This window comes from Mytilus californianus, unplaced genomic scaffold, assembly GCF_021869535.1.
Source record: "Mytilus californianus isolate M0D057914Y unplaced genomic scaffold, xbMytCali1.0.p SCAF_7, whole genome shotgun sequence".
Classification (NCBI taxonomy): domain Eukaryota; kingdom Metazoa; phylum Mollusca; class Bivalvia; order Mytilida; family Mytilidae; genus Mytilus; species Mytilus californianus.
This window is the reverse complement of record NW_026262723.1, coordinates 57,510,368-57,525,841: the sequence shown is the minus strand read 5'-3', so window position 1 is coordinate 57,525,841 and position 15,474 is coordinate 57,510,368. Positions and strand designations below refer to the sequence as shown.

At 31.8% G+C, this 15,474-nt stretch overlaps 1 protein-coding gene across 2 annotated transcripts in view; it reads left to right on the top strand.

Moving 5' to 3' along the window:
- LOC127707834 (uncharacterized) overlaps window positions 1–14,352 on the top strand; it is a 30,392-nt gene extending 16,040 nt beyond the window's left edge. For both annotated transcript variants that reach the window (XM_052212591.1, XM_052212590.1), the window contains exons 7-9: window positions 312–362; window positions 1,568–1,766; window positions 13,295–14,352. In XM_052212591.1, coding sequence (XP_052068551.1) covers window positions 312–362; window positions 1,568–1,766; window positions 13,295–13,425 — 381 coding nt within the window. In that variant the 3' untranslated portion in view covers window positions 13,426–14,352. The remainder of the gene's footprint in view (window positions 1–311; window positions 363–1,567; window positions 1,767–13,294) is intronic.
- The last annotated feature ends 1,122 nt before the right edge of the window (window positions 14,353–15,474 follow it).

Genomic DNA, 15,474 nt, shown 5'->3' with positions numbered 1-15,474 from the left:
AATATTATTCATAAAACATATTTATATATAGTGGTAATATTATTTTACTGGTTTGTTCAATATTAAATTTATTACATATATAATAACTTAAAGTTTTTGAATTATTTTTTTAAAATAATTTTATAAGAAAGTAAGATGAAAATATTTCACAATGAATATTTAATAGATACATAATTTTTACATTAGTTTCTACTGATCAGAGACATTTTTTCAATATAAGAGACTTTCTAGTTATAAGATAGATTGTTGTATGATAGTATTAAACTTTATTTTTTTTGTATTTAATATCCTTACTTGACTTAATTTTATAGATCCTGCAGCAAGTCCGTCCTCACCTGATATTCTCAGGACACTGGCATAAGGTAGGTTGTTTTATGGTATTTCAGTGGGTAAAAGATCTGGATATTTCATATCTTGTATACATACCTTATGTTATGAAGTTTCCGTCTTTCATATGTCCATTGTCCTTGACCTCATTTTCATGGTCCAGCAACTGCTTGAAATTTTTTTTATAGTTTTTTGTCATGCGAATTTCTCACTTATTTTTGGTATATAGGTTCCTTGCAAGGTCTACATGTCTGTCAGACAGGGTTCAACTGACCTCAAACTCAGTTCATGGATCAGTGATCAAGGTGAAGATTTCGTGGTCAAGTCTGTATCTTAGATACTGCAAGCAATAGGTCAACTTTATTTGTTGTATGGATTGATTGTATAAAGGTGTACATGTCTGTCTTGGCAGGGTTCATATGACCTTGACCTCATTTTCATGGTTCATTGGTCAATGATTAGTTTATTGTGGTTTGGACTGTTTTTCAAGTACATTTGTACTTTAAGCAATAGGATCACTATTTTTAGTGTATGGAATGATTGTAAAAAAATCAATCAAGATAAGTAAAGAAGGCAACATTTCAGAGTACTTTTGTTGTATTATTTAGTTGCTGTCTTGTTAGCATACTAGTAATACCTCACATTTTCTTTTATTTTTTGGGGTTATTTCCAGCTAGGTTTTTTAATTGCATATCAAATCTTTACAAACTTTTGAAACAATTTCTGTTTTACTAGGCCACCTCAAGTTTGTTCATTAATGCAACTCATCTTATACACCTCTGAAATCATGTCGAAAGGGATGTATTTTTGATGATTTATTGATATTCTTTTCAGTCATATTCAGGATTAGGACATGTTTATTTGATATTAAAATGATTTTTTCAACTTCAAACTTTATCTCATGCTCTTTTAGTCTTGAAGTTACAGAAGGGACATGGGGTGAATGTATGAGACAACATAATCATACAGTATTAAAAAAATCTATAAAATGTTTTGGTTTTTGGTCGGATACTCTTCAATTTTGAATATTGGTTACCACTCATCAACATGATGGATGAGGTTGATAATCAGAAAATCTAAAGACGGGAAAGGATTTTTATTGAGGGGGACTAATATCCCATATTAATTATGTGGGGTGTAGTCAACGTGTCGGGGTATGTGAGATCATGTGAGCTTGCTCACTAAAGGTTCTTTCATTTTAACAGCTTACTCATTAAAACTACACTGATTAAAATTGCAGGCCAATGTATTTCTGTGCAATGATTGTATGAAAGATGATGACTCATCATGGAGCGTAAAACAGAGAAATATAGAAGACATGAAAGGATGGATGGTAACAAATTTGACAGAAAAACCATTCTCTATCACAGAAATCATGGTACCTACATGTAGTTACAGAATGGGAGTGCCAAATATGGGATATGGTGTGGCTATAATTAGTAAGTGGATATTGGAAAATAGGGATACTCTAATTAGTATGTAAATAAATTTGATATGGAATGTGGGTTATGGTAATGTTATTATTATTGTTATTGTTAGAAAATGTCAACATGGATAATTTAAATTACAAAGTTTGTCTAAGCTGTTAAAAACTCTTGAAATAAAATTAAGGCAGTGTGCAAAAGAAACAAACTAAAGGTTACTTGCCACATGTACTATATAAGAAATTAACTTACACATTAAACTTAATACAGTAAATCAGGAACTTTTGGTGTAGGGATATTTTGGCGGTCTGACTACAAGAGTAGTGATTTAACTTTTGAAGTGTGAATTTTGGCACTTTGGGTCAATACTTTTTTTCAATAAGAGTATTTTTTTAATATTTCCAACTTTTGACCTTGGAATTTATAATTTTTTAGGTTGCCTACTCGTTGGTAAGACATTCTGGTACTTGCTCAAGTGAGAGCAACTAAAGAAAGAAAAATCAAGCTTAAAAGCTTAAAATTTGGGGAAACAATTTATTGCTTTCTGATGATTTTGTCTTGGATAGAAAACACAAAACAGTTAAAATTTACCCAAATTGTACCAATTGTACTTTATTTAGCCTTTTTAACTTTTTTTTATTCGAGCGTCACTGATGAGTCTTTTGTAGACAAAATGCGCGTCTGGCGCAAGTACAAATTTCAATCCTGGTATCTATGATGAGTTTATTGTAAGCTTGATTTTACTTCTTATAGTTGCTCTTACTTGACCGAATACCTGAATGTCCTACAACAGTGAAGGTAATCTGTTGAAAAATTATAAACTCCCAGAGTCAAAAGCCAGTGATGTGAAAATGGTCTATTAGTTAAATTAAATATCTAAAATAAATATTGTTTTGACATCTGACATTAGAACAGATGGTAAAGCAATTAGAGTTACACGTTTATTCTTGTAATGAAATGGATTATAAACTGTTACATTTGATGTGTTGACCCTACTAATTATATATAATTAGTGTTATTGTGTTTTTTTCTTCTAATTAAATTGAATTACATAAAATTCAAAATTTTTATAATCTTGAACTTTGTTACAATTGTTTACTTTACAATTCATTGAATATCATATTCATATAAAGGCCAAATTAGATACCTCATATATAGGCTAATTTCATTGTTCATTATTATCAGTGTTCAAATTGTTCTACCTATGATCAATGAAAAATCTACCATTGATCATGTTTAGGAAATTTTTATTTTGAGTTTTGGCAGATTCATCTTAAGATCCAATAAAAACCAAAAAATAGACTACAGCCAAAAATAACACAATCTATGTTATGAATCAATGAAATGTATAATATAAGTTTGAGAGACCTACTTTTGTATTAATACATCCATGACAGTAGTCACTGTTTAGTTGAGGGTTTTTTTTAATTTGTTGGTTTACAGATCTAGACCAGCCAACCTGATTTTGTGATTGAATTGAAGTTTAATGTATTTTTATTCCCACTGAGCCAGACCCTACAGAATACATCATCCCTGAAATATAAATACAAATATTTTTATGCCCCCGCCGTAGCGGTGGGGGCATTAAGTTTTACCCTTGTCCGTCTGTACGTACGTCCCAAAATTGGTTTCCGTTCTCTAACTTGAGTTTGCCTCAACCAAATGTTATGAAACTTATACACAATGCTTATTACCACAAAACACAGATGAAGTTTGAATTTTGGTGGCGTCACTTCAACCGTTCTAGAGTTATGCTCCTTTATAAATGGAAAAATTGCAAAATTTTTATTTTCTTCTAAATATCAAGTAATTTTTGTCGAGCCTGCGACTTTTGTCGCAGAAAGCTCGACATAGGGATAGTGATCCGGCGGCGGCGGCGGTGTTTGCTAACTTCTTAAAAGCTTTATATTTTAGAAGGTGGAAGGTCTGGATGCTTCATACTTTGTATATGGATGCCTCATGTTACGAAGTTTCCGCCAGTCTTATGTCCAATGTCCTTGACCTCATTTTCATGGTTCAGTGACTACTTGAAAAAAAAGTTAAGATTTTTTGTAATGTTAAATTCTCTCTTATCATAAGTAATAGGATAACTATATTTGGTATGTGCGTACCTTGCAAGGTCCTCATGCTTGTCAGACAGTTTTCACTTGACCTCGACCTCATTTCATGGACCAGTGAACAAGGTTAAGTTTTGGTGGTCAAGTCCATATCTCAGATACTATAAGCAATAGGTCTAGTATATTCGGTGTATGGAAGGACTGTAAGGTGTACATGTCCAACTGACAGGTGTCATCTGACCTTGACCTCATTTTCATGGTTCAGTGGTTATAGTTAAGTTTTTATACAACCGCAAAAATTGAAAATTTTTTGGTCGTATATTGGTATGACGTTGGCGTCGTCGTCGTCGTCGTCGTCTGGCGTCGTCCGGCGTCGTCCGAAGACACATTGGTTTTCGCACTCTAACTTTAGTTTAAGTGAATGGATCTCCATGAAATTTTACCATAAGGTTCAATACCACGAAAGGAAGGTTGGGATTGATTTTGGGGGTTATGGTACCAACAGTTAAGGAATTAGGGGCCAAAAAGGGGCCAAAAATAAGCATTTTTGTAACTTCCAGACAATAACTTGTGTGTAAGTGTATGGATCTCTCTGACTTTGTACCACAAGGTTCCATATCACAAAGGGAAGGCTGTAATTGATTTTGGGGGTAATTGCCTCAAAATTTTAGGAATAAGGGGCCAAAAAAGGGGCAAAAAACAAGCATTTTTCTAGTTTCATGACAATAACTTGTGTTTAAGTGTTTGGATATTTCTGAAATTGTACTACAAGGTTCCATATCACAAAGGGAAAGCTGGAATTGAGTTTGTGGGTAATTGCCCGAAACGTTTAGGAATTGGGGGCCAAAAAGGGGCCAAAAATAAGCATTTTTCTAGTTTCCAGACAATAACTTGTGTTCAAGTGTATGGATCTCTCTGAAATTGTACTGCAAGGTACCATACCACAAAGGGAAGGCTGGGATTGAGTTTGGGGGTGATGAATCATAAGGGGGTTCAAAAAATTTGGGGGGGGGGATTTTTTTTCTTTCTTTTTTTTTCTTTTTTTCCTTTTTTTTTTCTTTTTAAATTTTCCATTTTAAGTTGGTTATTTCTGATTAATATTTAAAAGCAAATAATAATGATATGGTAGGAGATACACACCAAACAGGATGTGTAAATTATTATATAATAAGTATTGTGCAATAGCAAGAAATTTTCAATTGCACAGTATTGCACAATTGCAAGAAATCTTCAATTGCACAGTATTGCGCAATAGCAAGAAATCTTCAATTGCACAGTATTGCGCAATAGCAAGAAATATCCAATAGCACAATATTGCGCAATAGCAAGAAATTGTCAATTGTACAGTATTGCACAATAGCAAGAAATATTCAATTGCACAGTATTGTGCAAAAGAAGATACTTCGTATAAATTGCTTATTTCTTGATCAATTTCAATGGGGTCTTGAATTCTTGGGGTTCTTTAATATGCTGAATCTAACCGTGTATTAAGTTTTTGGATTTTGGGCCCTGTTTTTAAATTGGTCCACATTTAGGTCCAAAGGGTCCAAAATTTAACTTTGAAAATTTGATTTCATCAAAAATTGAATTATTGGGATTCTTTGATATGCCGAATCTAACCGTGTATTTAGATTCTTAATTTTTGGTTCCGTTTTCAAATTGGTCTACATTAAGGTCAAAAGGGTCCAAAATTAAACTTAGTTTGATTTTAACAAAAATTGAATTTTTAGGGTTCTTTGATATGCTGAATCTAAACATGTATTTAGATTTTTGATTATGGGCCCAGTTTTCAAGTTGGTCCAAATCGGGGTCCAAAATTAAACTTTGTTTGATTTCAACAAAAATTGAATATATGGGGTTCTTTGATATGCTGAATCTATCCATGTATTTAAATTTTTGATTTTTGGGCCCCGTTATCAACTTTGTCCACATTGAGGTCAAAAGGGTCCAAAATTAAACTTTGTTTGATTTCATCAAAAATTGAATTCTTGGGGTTCTTTGATATGCTGAATCTAACCATGTATTTAGATTTTTTATTTGTGGACCCGCTATCAAATTGGTTCATATTGAGGTCAAAAGGGTCCAAAATTAAACTTTGTTTGATTTCATCAAAAATTGAATTATTGGGGTTCTTTGATATGCCAAATCTAACCGTGTATTTAGATTTTTAATTTTGGGTCCCGTTTTTAAATTGGTCTACATTCAGGTCCAAAGGGTCCAAAATTAAACTTAGTTTGATTTTAACAAAAATTGAATTCTTGGGGTTCTATGATATGCTGAATCTAAACATGTGTTTAGATTTTTGATTATGGGACCATTTTTTCAAGTTGGTCCAAGTTGGGGTCCAAAATTAAACTTTGTTTGATTTCAACAAAAATTGAATATATGGGGTTCTTTGATATGCTGAATCTTACCATGTATTTAGATTTTTTATTTGTGGGCCCGCTATCAAATTGGTTCATATTGAGGTCAAAAGGGTCCAAAATTAAACTTTGTTTGATTTCATCAAAAATTTAATTTTTGGGGTTCTTTGATATGCCAAATCTAACCGTGTATTTAGATTTTTAATTTTGGGTACCGTTTTTTAAATTGGTCTACATTAAGGTCCAAAGGGTCCAAAATTAAACTTAGTTTGATTTTAACAAAAATTGAATTTTTGGGGTTCTTTGATATGCTGAATCTAAACATGTGTTTAGATTTTTGATTATGGGACCAGTTTTCAAGTTGGTCCAAGTTGGGGTCCAAAATTAAACTTTGTTTGATTTCAACAAAAATTGAATATATGGGGTTCTTTGATATGCTGAATCTAAACATGTATTTAGATTTTAGATTTTTGGCCCAGTTTTCAAGTTGGTCCAAATTGGGGTCCAAATTAAACTTTGTTTGATTTCAACAAAAATTGAAAATATGGGGTTCTTTGATATGCTGAATCTTACCATGTATTTAGATTTTTTATTTTGTGGGCCTGCTATCAAATTGGTTCATATTGAGGTCAAAAGGGTCCAAAATTAAACTTTGTTTGATTTCATCAAAAATTGAATTATTGGGGTTCTTTGATATGCCAAATCTAACCGTGTTTTTAGATTTTTAATTTTGGGTCCCGTTTTTTAAATTGGTCTACATTAAGGTCCAAAGGGTCCAAAATTAAACTTAGTTTGATTTTAACAAAAATTGAATTCTTGGGGTACTTATATATGCTGAATCTAAACATGTGTTTAGATTTTTATACGACCGCAAAAAAATTTTGAGGTCGTATATTGGTATGACGTTGGCGGCGTCGTCGTCGTCGTCGTTGTCGTCGTCGTTGTTGTCGTCGTCCGAATACACAATGGTTTTCGCACTCTAACTTTAGTTTAAGTGAATGGATCTCTATGAAATTTCACCATAAGGTTCAATACCACAATAGGAAGGTGGGGATTGATTTTGGGGGTTATGGTACCAACAGTTAAGGAATAAGGGGCCAAAAAGGGGCCGAAAATAAGCATTTTTGTAACTTCCAGACATAACTTGTGTGTTAGCATATAGATCTCTTTGACATTGTACCACAAGATTCCATATCACAAAGGGTCAATGCTGGGATTGATTTTGGGGTTAATTGCCTCAAAATTTTAGGAATAAGGGGCCAAAAGGGGGCAAAAAACAAGCATTTTTCTAGTTTCATGACAATAACTTGTGTGTAAGTGTATGGATCTTTCTGAAATTTTACTACAAGGTTCCATTTCACAAAGGGAAAGCTGGAATTGAGTGTTGTGGTAATTGCCCAAAACGTTTAGTAATAAGGGGCCTAAAAAGGGGTTTAAAATAAGCATTTTTTAACTTGTGTTCAAGTGTATGGATCTCTCTAAAATTGTATTACAAGGTACCATACCACAAAGGCAAGGCTGTTATTGAGCTTGGTTTGGGGGGAAAGGGGGGTGGGGGTGATGAATCATAAGGGGGGCGGGGGTAAAAAAAGGGGTAATTTTTTTTTTTCCTTTTTTTTTTGTTTAAAATTTACATTTTAAGTTAGTTATTTTTTTAGGTCGACGAAGAGAAAGTAGGAATTGAGTTTTGGGGTTAATTACTCAAACATTTATGAATAAGGGGCCAAATATTGGTCAAAAATAAGGATTTTTTTAGTTTGCAACAAAAACTTGTGTTCAAGTGTATGGATCTCTGTGAAATTGTATTGCAATGTACCATACCACAAATTGAAGGTTGTGATTGAGGTGGGGGATGATGAATCAAAAGGGGGTTGAAAAAATGTGTGGGAGGTAGGATTTTTTTTTTCCTTTTTTTTTCTTTAAAATTTTCCATTTAAAGATGGTTGTTTCAGATTTATATATGAAAGAAAATAATAATGATACGGTTATATATCATGAGGAATTGAAATTTAAAATTATGTATATTGGAAATTTAAGTTACATTGGAAAGTAATAATTGGCTTTGGGGGGGGGGGGGGGGGGGGGGTGGTTATGGCTCTAATGTTTAAGGAACAAGGGGAAAAAAAGGTTAAAAAACAAGGGTTTCCATTTTAATAGACAAATAATTGAGTAAAGAACATTATTTAAAATCAGTGTAAGGTTGGTAATTCAAACTCATTTAAATATCTCATCTACACTGCTTTTAAATTATGTAAATTGGAAATTTGCCAATAACTTTATTGTTAATAAATGCATTGGAAATTTGCCAACAATTTTAGTGTAATAAACTTCATTGGAAATTTGCCAATATAAAATTTTGCTGATGAAGGTTTTTTGTTTACCTTTAGCCTTGACTATGAAGTAATTTTCTATTTTTATAGCCTTATGATGTAGTTGAATTATTTAATACTTTTATGATGTGTTTAAATGGGGTTTTATCATGTTTATGGTTGCAAATTTATTGTTTTAGTATAATAAACTCCATTTAAAATTTGCCAATAAAAAAAGTTTTGTTTATTTTTAGCTATGATTATGATGTCATTTTCTATTTTACTTTTATGGTTGCAAAGAAATTTTTATTTTTAGATATTACTGTTAAATGATGCTGATTAAGGTTTTTGCTATGTTTAGCCATGACTATGATGTCATTTTCTATTTTAATATCTGTTATGATGTATTTAAATGGGCTTTTATGGTTACAAAGGAATTTTATTTTTAGATATTACTATAAAATGTTGCTGATGCTGATTAAGGATTTTGTTTATTTTTAGCCATGACTATGATGTCATTTTCTATTTTAATACCTTTATGATGTAATTTCCATTTTTAGATATTACTGTTAAATGATGCTGATTAAGGGTTTTTAGCTATGTTTAGCCATGACTATGATGTCATTTTCTATTTTAATATCTTTATGATGTATTTAAATGGGCTTTTATGGTTACAAAGGAATTTTATTTTTAGATATTACTTTAAATGTTGCTGATTAAGGATTTTTGTTTATTTTTAGCCATGACTATGATGTCACTTTCTATTTTAATACCTTTATGATGTATTTAAATGGGCTCCCATGTATTTAGATTTTTGATTATTTATACATGTTACCAAATTGGTCCACATTGAACAAAAACAGTCCAAATTTCAACTTTATTACATTACATCAAACATTGAATTCTACATATTCTTTGATATATTGAAATTAACAAACAATTTAGTTTATGGATATTCCACCATAATCGGTAAATTAAATTTTTTCCAGTTCTTACACCACATTCATCCTGTGTCAGAAACCTATGCTGTGTCAAATATTTAATGACAATCCAAAGTCATAGCTGTATCAAGCTTGAATTTTGTGTCCATACTTGCCCCAACTGTTCAGGGTTCGACCTCTGCGGTCGTATCAAGCTGCGCCCCAGCGAAGCATTTTATTGATTATGGGACCAGTTTTCAAGTTTGTCCAAGTTGGGGTCCAAAATTAAACTTTGTTTGATTTCAACAAAAATTGAATATATGGGGTTCTTTGATATGCTGAATCTAACCATGTATTTTGATTTTGGACATTGGACCATAATAGGTAAATTAAAAAAATTCAAGTTCTTAGACCACATTCTTTCTGTGTCAGAAACCTATGCTGTGTCAAATATTTAATCACAATCCAAATTCAGAGCTGTATCAAGCTTGAATGTTGTGTCCATACTTGCCCCAACTGTTCAGGGTTCGACCTCTGTGGTCGTATCAAGCTGCGCCCAGCAAAGCATTTTATTGTGTTTTGGTCTGTTTTTCTTATACTGTATGCAATAGGTCTTCTATATTTGGTGTATGGAATGATTGTAAGGTGTACATGTCTAGCGGGCAGGTGTCATCTTACCTTAACCTCATTTTCATGGTTCAGTGGTTATAGTTAAGTTTTTGTGTTTTGGTCTGTTTTTCTTATACTGTATGCAATAGGTCTTCTATATTTGGTGTATGGAATGATTGTAAGTTGTACATGTCTAGCGGGCAGGTGTCATCTGACCTTGACCTCATTTTCATGGTTCAGTGGTCAAAGTTAAGTTTTTGAGTTTTGGTCTTTTTTTCTAATACTATATGCAATAGGTCAACTGTATTTGTTGTATGGAAGAATTGTTAGCTGTACATGCCTGCCTAGCATGGTTCATCTGACCTTGACCTCATTTTCATGGTTCATTGGTCAATATTTAGTTTACTTGGTTAATGTTAAATTTATGTGACAGTTGTAATAAAGCTTTATATTTAGGACTATCAACATAATATCAATGATTAGTAAAGAAGGCGAGACATTTCAGCGTGTGCACTCTTGTTAAAACTGGAGTTATCTTCCTTTGTCCATGATTATAGTTGAATCAACTACAATCAATGCTTTACAAATGCAATGTTTAATTTTGACTTCCACTGATAAAACACAGATCAAGTTGAATTTGGGTAGTTTCACTTTAACCGTTCTAGAGTTATGCCCCTTTATAAATGGAAAAATTGCAAAATTTTTAGTTTCCATTCTGTAACCTAAGTTTGCCCCTTCCAAACATTATGAAACCTATACACAATATTCATTACCACAAAACTAAGATCAAGTACAAATTTTTTGTTTCCGTTTTCTAACTTTAGTTTGCCTCAACCAAATGTTATGAAACTTATACACAATGCTTATTACTACATAATACAGTACGAAATTTGGTGGTGTCACTTTTACCGTTCTTCAGTTATGTCCCTTAATAACTATATGATATGCAAGTGGAGGCATCATCTGTGTCCACATGTGGACACTATCCACATTTATTTTAGAAGCATTTGCCTTCAAATAATGTGTTTTTCTTTATAATGATTTATAGTATTTTTATACACATCAAACTCTTGTGATTGTGATCTAATATAAAAAATTTAAAAATAGCAAATATCAAATGATAAGGAAGTTCCATTTTGCTATTTTGTCATCATTTGTTAAGATTTCATTTTTTTTCAAACACTTTGGAAGAGGTGGTAAGTTGTTGTCATGGGACGAAATAGACCTGTCCAGACAGAAAAATTGAGGTTGATATACATCATGTCTTACTAAAAATTTTCAGAATGATGTAAAAAAAGAACAACATATTTTATTGAATAAGAATTGAAGTATACAGAATTAAGCCTTACAAGATTATTTTTTTCTATCAACCAACCCAAACTTTTCTCAAACCCACAAATTAAAAATGCCTTAGGCTTCATAGCATTAAAGTTTAGGCTTATTGGTTAATTGAAAGCATTATCAATAGTCATAATAAGCAGCTTTTTATGCCCCCTCCCCCCCCCCCCCCCCCCCCCCCCCCCCCCATAGCTGGGGGGCATTAAGTTTTACCCTTGTCCATCTGAACGTACGTCCAAAAATTGGTTTCCGTTCTCTAACTTAAGTTTGCCTCAACCAAATGTTATGAAACTTATACACAATGCTCATGACCACAAATACAGATCAAGTTTGAATATTGGTAGCTTCACTCTAACCGTTCTAGAGTTATGCCCCTTTATAAATGGAAAAATTACAAAATTTTTAGTTTCCGTTCTCTAACTTAAGTTTGCCTCAACCAAATGTTATGAAACTTATACACAATGCTAATTACCACAAAACACAGATCAAGTTTTAATTTTTTATACGCCCGTTTACAGGATGTATTATGGTATACGGTTGACCGTCTGTCCGTCCGTCTTTACGTCCGTCCCGTCCGTCGTTAACATGTGGGACATTAATCAAAAACGCTTCAACCAATATGCATGAAACTTTGGTGAATTGTTTATATCTATTGACGTGAGCTCCCTTTCGTTTTTTTATAAATTTCAGATTTACCATTTCCGAGTTTTGGGGTTTTATTCATTAAAAAAGGGGGGATTTCCAGTTTTCCAGACAATAACTCAAAAACAATTTCACCAATTTGCAAGAAACTGTGGTGAATTGTTTATTTCTATCGACATGAGCTCCTTTTTGATTTTATAAATTTCAGACTATACATTTCCGATTTATGGGGTTTTATTCATTACAAAAAGGGGGATTTTCCAGTTTTTGGACAATAACTCAAAAATGCTTTTAGGATTTTTTATGAAACTTTGGTAAATTGTTTTTTATCTATTTTTGTAAGCTCCCTTTTGATTTTTATAAATTTTAGATTTTATGTTTCCGAGTTATAAGATTTTATTTGTTTATAGTCATAAGATTTTATTTGTTTATAGTCATAAGATTTTATTTGTTTATAGTCATAAGATTTTATTTGTTTATAGTCATAAGATTTTATTTGTTTATAGTCTGACAACAGATTTACTAAGTATTACACAACAGTACAGTGTATTGCACAACAGCAAGAAATCTTTCATATAACCAATTTCAAGTTCTTTGACTACATTTATTCAGAAACCTATTATATATCAAATATTTAATTACCGGTACAATCCAAATTCAGACCTGTATCAAGCTTGAATATTGTGTCCATTTTTGCCCCAACTGTTCAGGGTTGGACCTCTGCGGGCGTATCCAGCTGCGCTCAGCGAAGCAGTTTATTGGGATATGTATGACTCCTTCTTCCTGTTTTAAGATTTTTGAAACACAATTGGGGGTATTTTACCATGACAACAAGGGCATTCTAGTTTTATTTGTACTCAGCTTGAAACAGGATAAAACTACCAGGCAAATTATTCTACCTATTTCTAACCCTTGAACAAATAAATTATATAATTTTGAGACATTGCATAGTTATTCTACATGTATATTACAAAATCACATAGTGATTATTTTGCTCCTAATTTTACAATAGCTGGAAAGGAAGATATCCATCCTAATGTGTTAAATTGTTCCTCTTGTTCATGGCAAAATAATTGCATTTGCCATATGTAGTCCCTCAGTAACCAGATATGTTCTACCTACTCATGCACAGCAAGGACAAAATTTTATTGTAGTACCATAATAAAATATAGTAGGTGTAATGGAACCCTTAAAAATGTTCCTAATTTGTTTTGTTTTTGATTTAATATCATAGACAGTAAATATTAATGTGCATAGACACTCTAACTAAACAAAAGATGCATTTTTTTTTTCGAATTTTTGCAGGAAAGAATGGTGAATTATCATATACAGTTTTATGGACACCAGAGAGATATAAAATGTTATATGGGTATTTGGTGGCAATATGTGTGTGTTTACTAGTCTGTCTCGCTTCCAGGTGGTTAAGAAAGAGATGACATCAGAAAACCCTCTAAAACTATTGGTGATTTCTGCCGGCCTTATATTCTACAATGATCAAACAGATCAAATATCAAATTTGTTATTATATTAGTTGAACATGTATTATCAAATATGTATATTTTCCATATTTTCTGAAAATATGACATTATTAATATATATTTTTCCATCATAGCCAAGATTTCTATTGGCATTTTATATCTATATTTTGTAACTTTGGTCATATTTAAAAGTCATATTGAATAAACAAAAACAGCTGCTTGTGTTTAGATGCTTACAAGAAATTATGACGTTTTAAAAGACAAAATTTGCTCAAATGTAATATAATTGACTAGAAATTAGATAATATTCGAAATTTATTTTTTTAAGTAATTTTTTTTTTCAATATTTTTCGATATGGAAAATAAAAATTAATTTTGTTTGAAAATATACTTCATTATAACATTATCTTAATTAGCATGTAAGGCAAGAAGTATATATAGATTAAAAAATAATATATTTTAGTAAGAAAAAATGTATGTCTGTTGTAATGCAGAAAATGTAATTTTGAAATGCTGCCTGATTTGTTAAAATGTTTGACTGTTTCAACCATGCATTTGATTAAATGTTTAGTCATTCTGATTGATAGTTCAGTTACATATGTATGCTTTTTGGTGTGAATTTCAATTTAGATACTCTTATTTATACTATATATCCAGCAACACCATTTTATTGCTTACTTATATGAAAAAACATCATTTAAATTCTATTTTTATCAATGATTCCAATCTATAGACCAATTTAGAGTTCTCTTTTTGTGAATGGGTTATGCTGGTTGACACTAGGTCAGTTGGCGTAAATAACTTCTGAACGTCAACAATTGACTCTCACTTAGACATGATATCAGATGCATTTTGACATAAGAAATGTAAGAAAAAATATAAATATGAAAAAAGTCTTTAAGAATGGAAATAATATGTATAGCTTATTGAGGAATCATGTCGTTACAACTTATTGACCTTTTGTAATAAAAGAAAATTTAAAAGATATTTATGCAATAAATTGGAAAAAATGAAAGATATTATTTTGAACATTTTCTATTTTAATATCTGATCTCTTAGTACAGGACAATCATATATTGTATTCTAGTTTCAATTATTGTATTCTAGTTTCAAATATTGTATTCTAGTTTCAAATATTGTATTCTTGAATTCTAGTTTCAAATATTGTATTCTAGTTTCAAATATTGTAGTCTAGTTTCAATATGACCTCTACAGTTACATTAGATATTTTTATGCCCCACCTAGGGGCATTATGTTTTTCAATCTGTGTGTCCGTTCGTTCATCTGTTCGTCCGTCCGTCCGTCGGTCCCGCTTCAGGTTAAAGTTTTTAGTCAAGGTAGTTTTTGATGAAGTTGAAGTCCAATCAACTTGAAACTTAGTACACAATCATGTTCCCTATGATATGATCTTCCCAATTTTAATGTCAAATTAGAGTTTTGACCCCACTTTCACGGTCCACTGAACATAGAAAATGATAGTGCTAGTGGGGCATCCGTGTACTATGGACACATTCTTTTTTATAAAGAGAAATTATTACACAAGGCATTTGTTACAGGGTTCTCACTAAGGATTTGTAAGGCAAGTCTAGGGACCCATCATTTATGGCCATGATGAGTCCAACAGTGAGAAGATGACATTTTATTGCTATTTAATCTATTATTTCAGTCTCCATGACAAAATAGAGCAAGGAAATGACATAAAATTTAGATTATTTAAACACTTGTTATAAAATGATGATATATGTGCTCAGTTGATACAACATTTTACAATCTTGATGCATCTTTGGACTCACCAGTATTCAAAATGATGAGTCCAGGACTCATGGACTCGCCTTAGTGAGAACACTGTGTTAGTTAAACAAGCTTGGAATAGTAATTGAAAGATTATTTTTCCTTATACATGTACTATTTATGATATTTCTGTATGAAATCCTTTTTGCAGTACTGCAGCTGATGTTTGAGTGTAATCATGCATATTTATATTGTTAACATAGAAATATTTTCGTC